Source organism: Argentina silus (genome assembly GCF_951799395.1).
Source record: "Argentina silus genome assembly, chromosome: X".
Taxonomy (NCBI): domain Eukaryota; kingdom Metazoa; phylum Chordata; class Actinopteri; order Argentiniformes; family Argentinidae; genus Argentina; species Argentina silus.
In genome coordinates this window covers 37,587,116-37,594,615 of record NC_139653.1, presented here as the reverse complement: position 1 = coordinate 37,594,615, position 7,500 = coordinate 37,587,116, and the positions used below count along the sequence as shown (strand labels likewise).

General features: G+C 44.2%; 1 protein-coding gene across 6 annotated transcripts in view; it reads right to left on the bottom strand.

Moving 5' to 3' along the window:
• LOC310822880 (transcription factor COE3-like) overlaps positions 1-7,500 on the bottom strand; it is a 71,723-nt gene that overhangs the window by 26,839 nt on the left and 37,384 nt on the right. For 4 of the 6 annotated variants that reach the window (XM_083695435.1, XM_083695438.1, XM_083695436.1 and 1 more), the window contains exons 7-8: positions 2,864-2,945; positions 744-861 (exon numbers count right to left, since the gene is read on the bottom strand). In XM_083695435.1, coding sequence (XP_083551561.1) covers positions 744-861; positions 2,864-2,945 — 200 coding nt within the window. Of the gene's footprint in view, positions 1-719; positions 862-2,863; positions 2,946-7,500 lie in introns of all 6 variants that reach the window. The other 2 variants (XM_083695434.1, XM_083695437.1) reach the window with 1 other exon arrangement.

Sequence of the window (7,500 nt, the reverse complement as noted above, 5' to 3'; positions counted from 1 at the left end):
AAACTGTTTGTCCAACCATAATTGCCTCTTGAAATCTGAAGATAAGCAATTTGCAAAATTGGCCCGCTCAGTTTTTTCCATAAACTTTCAGATGTGTGTTGCTACCATCTGTAAGAGAAGGCCAGGGGGTGGGGATGGGGGGGTCAAAAGGTTATGTTTAGTGCGTTTTTGCTTTTTGGATTTCCCATGGTTTGGTGGTCCTGCAGTCTATCATCAGTCTATCATATGGAATCAGTTGGAAGAAAAACAGTAAGTTCTGTTTTTCTCATAGAGCTCCCGCTCCCCTGTTTCTCCCCCTTCCTCATCCTGGTTCTGCTCTTTCACATCTGAAACTGCAGCACCCAGCTACAGGAAATTGACCTCACAGCGAATTCTTAGGCAATTTGATCACATTGTTTAAAAGTGCAAAATAAAATTTTCACAAGATTGGAAATAGCATAGCATTTTGACAATCATTCACAATTGTAGTATCATCATCACCATGAGCATGATCATGCCAATAATTAGGATGGTTTTGCCCGGCATATTAGTTCCAATCCCCATAGTTTGCATGAGGGAAACAAATGGCAACTGATAAAGAAACATTTAAATAATTGATGTACTGCGGAAAATTAAAACCAACACTCTGAAAATGAAGAAAAAAACGTTTTCAAATGAGTTTGAGTTATAAACAAAATAGAACAAGGCGTAGCAAATAATAAGATGTAAAATGTGCATACCATTCTCCAGATAAGGAGGCGTACCTTCTGAAGGGTCAAGTCTGCGAGCCCTTCTCCCATGTTTGGAGTTGTTGTGTACGAACATGTTGTCGGAGACAGCCAAGACATGGCCGTCCACATTGACTGTCGTCGATACGACAACCTGCAACAAGAGTGAAGGTAGAATGTGTCATTTAGTAGCCTGTAGGAGGGGGGCAGAATCTCGTAAAAGAAGTCTGCCATGAATTGCTTTGCATTTTCCCACACACTTATCAACATTTCTAAGGATTCTAATGACATTTTATTAAAATCTATAGAAAAAATACTGATCAGAGCCATCTATTTTAATAAGGTTTCACTTTAAAACATGATCATGGAATCAACGCTTTCACAACTAAATTGTCCCTCCTCATTATTTTTGTTCAACAAACAAATCTCCAAATTCCAAAGTCACACTCCATATTTCATAATGTTTGTTTGTGTTGTTGTTTCTTCCACCACATTGCTAAACAGTGGACCTGGTATGAATGGGTGAGAGTGTTTCCGAGCCGGAAAGAGAGAGCCCCTCTCAGGTTCACTTCGCCGGTGAGTGACCCTGATGTAGCAGTGGAATGTTTTTTTCGGAGGGGGAGGCTTTTTTGGTTGGTTTGGGGTGGTGTGGAGAAGGGGAACAAGGGGGAGAATGTGGGAAGAGGTAAGAGGTAGGCTTTTTTGGTTGGTTTGGGGGAGGTTGGGGGAGAGTGAGAGGGGGGGGTTGGGATAAGGGGGAAGGTAGAGGGAGCGAGGTGAAAGAGCTCCATTCTTGAGAGCAGGTTCAGAGGCAGGCCAAGCGGAGGATGATGGATGTAGCCCTCTCTGGCCTCCAGCTGGTTTTGGGGGGTTATAAGTGGATTGGAAGGCATGCAGAATACACAACCTTGGCCGGAGAAACACCTACAGTTGGAGCATCTGGGAAATCTATTTGAGAAAAATCGGCATTCTGGCCATTGGAACAGAGATATGAGACGATAGCCAAGAATATTGGAGGCATTACAATATCCTCCCCTCCTCTACGCCAACAAGAAACAATAATGTTAAATCATATTCATGGATTCCAACTTTTGCCAGTTGATTTATAACCGATGAATCTTGATTTGTTTGTAACAAGGAGTTACACAACATCCCTGTATACCTTTATGCAAGTCTGGTTGAGAAAAAAGACCCCAGTTTCTGTCATTCAGGACCCTAGAGTCTAATACAGTAGTTTGCTGGTGGCACGGCTACTTGAGCTGCCTTGAGCTGAACACTACACTGTTACTGTAAGTTCACTTCCGCCCTTAGGGAAGAGGAGGCGAGGGAGGTCTAGTGGTGACATCACATCAGGAAGACTGTCTGTTTTATGTCTGGGGGCTGCTGGAGGATGCTGGGTCGTGTGTCTATCATGGCCTGGGAATGGCAGTGACGGATACTATCCCCGCCGTCCCACCTTCACTCCCACCCCTCTGCCTCTGTAGTTTATGAGAGGACACCTTCACTCTCTCTAACCCTGATCTACTACCTCAGGTGTGTAGGTCTAGGGTGGATGGAGATGGGGGGATAGACAGTCATTGCTACACCCGTGATATATTAGAATTGAGAGTGTCTAAACTGAATTGGTCTTTGGTTGGGCTCTGACAGCATAGCCGCCTCTCACATGGTTCTCGTTGGCTGAGTGTGTGTGTGTGTGTGTGTGTGTGTGTGTGTGTGTGTGTGTGTGTGTGTGCGTGTGTGCGTGTGTGTATGTGTGTGTGTGTGTGTGTCTGTGTGTGTGTGTGTGTGTGTGTGCGTGTGTGCGTGTGTGCGTGTGTGCGTGTGTACGTGGGTGTGTGTGTGTCTCCCCTACTAGGCAAACACTGTTGTTACATGTGGTGGAATCCTCCTTCATTCTGTGCTGTGGCCCAGAAAGCTGTCAGGAACACAATTGACAGCACCTCTTAAATCCTATATCCTTATTTGTGTCAGATGGTATTCCCCAATAAATATTCTTTACATGTGTTCAACAGAACACTGACTCTCTCTCTCTTTCTCTCTCCCTCTCTGTCTTTCTCGCCACATGACAGCGCGCGCGTGTGTTTATGTGTGTGTGTATGTGCATGCGTGCGTGTGTGCGTGTGCGTGTCCGTGTGTGTTTGTGTGTTTCAAGTTACCTGGAATCTGCGCATGTCTCGAGGGTTCCCTGCATTCTTCAGACAGTTCTGATTGCACTTGAGGAAGAACTTCAGGAAGAATCTGAAAGAGAGCACAGAACACAGGTTGTTTGATTACACAGTGCTACACTTTTGCCAATATGGTAAAAGAAAGTTTAGTCCATCCCATTCAGTCAGTCAACACATCCATTTCCCTAATTTCCCTCATATATCACTGATAGGTGCTATTCCACCAGTTCAGAAAACAATGATATTTACTGTCCCTTCAAAACACCTCACAGCACCAACCCTTTGTCATCTCCTCCCCTCACCTGAGTTCACAGCCTTTTCCAAACTCCCATCTGCTACTAACATTCAGGAAGTCACTTGATATTCCACCCACCTCTTTAATCCCAGAACACCCCCTGTGCAATTAAAGTTCTGCTGTTCAATAGGGAGGCAAATGAGGCCCACCTGTGACCAGGTCTTGTTTGAAGAGCATCAGGGATAAAGGACCTAACAAGGTGAGAGCGCGCCACAAAACTTATAGTCCTGTCAGGCAATTAGGCGGTCACTCCTGGGACCGCCGCACTGTTACGCACACACACATACACACACTGGTGGGTGTGTGGGTGGGTGGGTGGCTGGGTGAGGCAATTATGCCACAAATTACAACATGGCTAATCGTTTCTGAACAAATGTCACGTTTGAGTGAGGTCCGGGGTTGGTTAGTTTGTTAGCCTCTCTCTGTGCTGTATCTGCCAATGGTTTGGCCATGACCATCAAATGAATGCTAGGTCCCTGGGATTTTATTTTAAAAACTTTTTATCGTCAGCTCTGAGCTGTGCTTTAAACGTACCCTCTCCAATGTTCTGGTTGATAAAATTATACAGTAGACAAGCAGAGGAGGCAGAATGTGTCTTGGTAAAGCATACTACTACAAAAGTCTTGTATCTGTAAATACTCTGTATTTGCAGAACAATTGTTTGGCATGACGACAGTAATATAAGTTGTCTAATAGCACAATAAATATGTGACCAGTGTAAGGAATCAGTAGTCTAGATAGGGATAGATCACAGTTGAGACAGCACACTGTCATATTTCATAGTGGACCCAGGGTGGAGTGGCAACGCCGATATGTTTAAGACGCCAGTGTGACGTGCCACGGAGTGGGGATTCTGTGTAGACAGACACAGACACAGCCACAGGTGTGATGTGAGCTCCCGGGAAATTCAGATACTGTTATCAGATGTGGGACATTATTCTTTTGGGATTATGAGTTATTATTTATCACCATCTGAACATCGACGCACCGCTGGGGCTGGCCAGGGCCATGTACACCCAACATCGTCCAAATACTGTGACTTCTTACGTTATTACACACATCCAGACCAGTTGCAGAACCTTTTAGACAGCCTAACACCCCTAGACTAGACGAGAGTAGAGATACTTGTAGGCTGTCTAGTTGGTTTCATAACACCAGGTAAATCCTTTATAGGGTTTATGCACAATGCAACACATACAAGTTTCCATTGGAATAGAGAACTACCTCCCAGCATTGTTACCATCGTATTACCATAGATAAAATGAACAATTGAATTCAGCTATACAGAGCCTGTTGCTTGTTAACACACATCCTACATTTACATTTCATTTATGGCATTTAGCAGACGCCTTTATCCAAAGCAACTTACAACAAATACATTGGTCTAAGTAAGTGAATCATCTATCCATCAGTCATCATCAGAAAAAGTAATCTATGCTAGGACCAGGGGCTATTGGCAGTCACAATGCTAGAAGAAGGAATAATTACCTTTTTTTCCTTTTTTTTTATTTACAGTAGAGAAACTTGTACAGGGGGGTAGTGGGGATGAAGAGGTCTTTAGGAGGGACAGTTAAGATGTAGCCTGAAGAGATGGGTCTTCAATCTACGACGGAAGATAGGTAGTGACTCTGAAGTCCTGACAGCAGTAGGAAGCTCGTTCCACCAGCGGCGCGCCAGGACAGTGAAAAGCCGTGACCGAGTAGCGCGACTGCTGCATCCACGTAGAGGCAGCGGTGCCAGGCGGTGAGCCGACGTGGAAGAGCGGAGTGATCGGGCAGGGGTTTGGGGGCTGACCATTGCTTTCAAGTAGGGAGGGGCTGTAAGGAGGGTCCTGTAGGGAGGGGCCTTTGCCACCCGGTAGACATCCTCCATACTTAAGCCTTCTACTACTTGAGTCTATAACCTATATCCTGGCCATAGCCATTAATCACAGTTTGAAATGACACCCTGTGACCCCGGTCACATTAATGCATGCACTGGTCATTTAGAAGCGTTCTCCAATAGACTCCCATAGACTCCCATAGCTACCCTCTACAACACTGAGGGCCCAGGAGAGCAGGAGAGGTGAGAAAATATGTTCATTCCACATCCAAGGAGCTTTGGCTCCGACATCAATAAAAGACGTTTTAACCAGAATGCTGATTGCCTGTTGGTCTGTGATGACTAGGAGGCCATAAAAAACCTGACTTGTCATTAGTGCGTTTGGCTTGATTGTGTTTTCAGTGTGTTTTGGGTTGCATCTGTTGGCCGATCATCAAAATGACCATTATGTACTCTAATTCCCTGACCCTGTTTTTATTTCCCTACAGGCTCGTAATGTAGAGCAGGAGACATCTGCGGAAAGCAGACCTGAAATACGACTTTTATTTGTCTGTCGCCTCTCAAACAGATTGGGTTGGACTATACACAGTGTGTGTGTGTGTGTGTGTGTGTGTGTGTGTGTGTGTGTGTGTGTGTGTGTGTGTGTGTGTAGGAGTGACTTAAATGATCTATTTCTTCAGCGCTTTATGAAAGTAATGGCAAAAAAATTATTAAACCCATTTTCTTGCCAAAGACCTTATAAAAGCATCATGTTCTCTTTACAGTAACGTAAGTCCTTCATATCTTCCCTGATGTGTTGTATTACCATTACAAACTGTATTTCACTTCAATAAAACAAAAAACTTTTAAGCACAATTAACAGAAGAAAAAGAAAACATAGGATAAAACAGGAATAAAGAGAGCACTAACACTATCATAAACTCTCATTTCTGTTTATTGTTATGTTATGAAGGTGATTAACGACAATTTCCAGGAAAACAGATAAGCTTCATTTATATAGCAGTGGCAGCTAGCCTAGCATCAATTACATTGTACTTGGTTTAGATTCTGCATTAGAACAGTCTAAATTGATCCTTGGTGAAAAGACAAGCAATTAAGCCCAGGCCTTGCTCCTTTACTTCCTGAAATGTCTGACGGAACTTTGTTGCCGGTGTTTTGGCACGATGCACCTAGACAAAAAGGAGGTTGTTTAATTGTTTTTTAATGGGGTATCAAGACGTCGGTGCCATTAGATGCTGGCAGTGGAGGGCAAGGGGGGATAGGGAGAAAGAATGAACCTCAATTAGGTTTGATTAAAGCTATTCTTCTCAATAATCAGCAGTTCTGACAGGACAGGGGTACCCTGGTGGCCGCCGAGATGGAGGAAGGTGTTGAGCGATATTAAGGCCAATGAAGGGGATATTAACATGGCTAATTAAAGCTCTTCTAAAGCAGAGGAGAGGAGAGGAGGAGGCTCTCAGCGGACCGCTATGTAGGAAATAATCGGCCGAGGCAGCTATCAGTTGGAGGAGGAGAGATGAGAGGGATGCAGTTCATCAGAGGGGGAGAGAGAGGGGGAGGGAGGGAGAGAGGGGGAGAAAGAGAGAATAAGAAAGAGAGGGAGGGGCAGAGTGAACTATGAAGTGTGAAGACAGACAAACAGAAAAACTGAGATAGACAGACATACAGTAGAGACAGAGTTGGTCATTTTGACACGGCATTCTCCTTGTCTGCCCGTCTAACTACAACCTAACATCAGCTTTTTATCTCTGACAGGGCCGACTCACAGGTCCACAAATCAACGCTAAAACAATCCTACCCTAAGAGGGACTCAGGCAATTAATACCATTCTCCCTGTACCTCACTCGCCTTGCCCCTGCCGACGCTACTAATCATGCCATAATGATTTCTCTCCCTCTGGTCAAAGGGGAAATAGATTGTCTCTTTAGTAATGCAGCAGTGCTCGGTGGTCTCTCCACTCCCCGGCTTCACAGGCCTGGTAATTGAGGAGAAAAAGGCCAACTGTGGCACTTTGACTGATTTGAGGGGCTGCTAGAGCCTCTTATCTTGACTCTGATCATTTTAGGCTGATACTCAAAGGCAGACCCGTCGGCCTAATTCTACTGTAGATCGCCCCTCTCCGTGTCATCAAATACTCACTCCTCCTCTCTCCCCTTATCAAATTGAGGAGGAGTGGGAAAACAAGTAAGGAAGTTGACCTTCCTAGTCTTCCTAGTTTAGGTAGTTGACATAATTGGAGTTGGAGATGTCATCCACTTCTTGATTTCCGGCCCTTTGATTTGAGAGGAAAGAGCAAATAAGGACAACGTTGTGACTATTATATTTGTGCAATATAAAATGAAATATTCATGTTCAATCATCTTCATATAGTTTATATTGTAATAGCTTCATATAGTCAATTTACAGTGGATTTGATTCAAGAAACATTTAATATGCATGTTGTGTTCCTTAGTAAAACACTTTACGAACAGTTCAGTATTTGTTTAGGACCAATACACAATATCCTGACAGA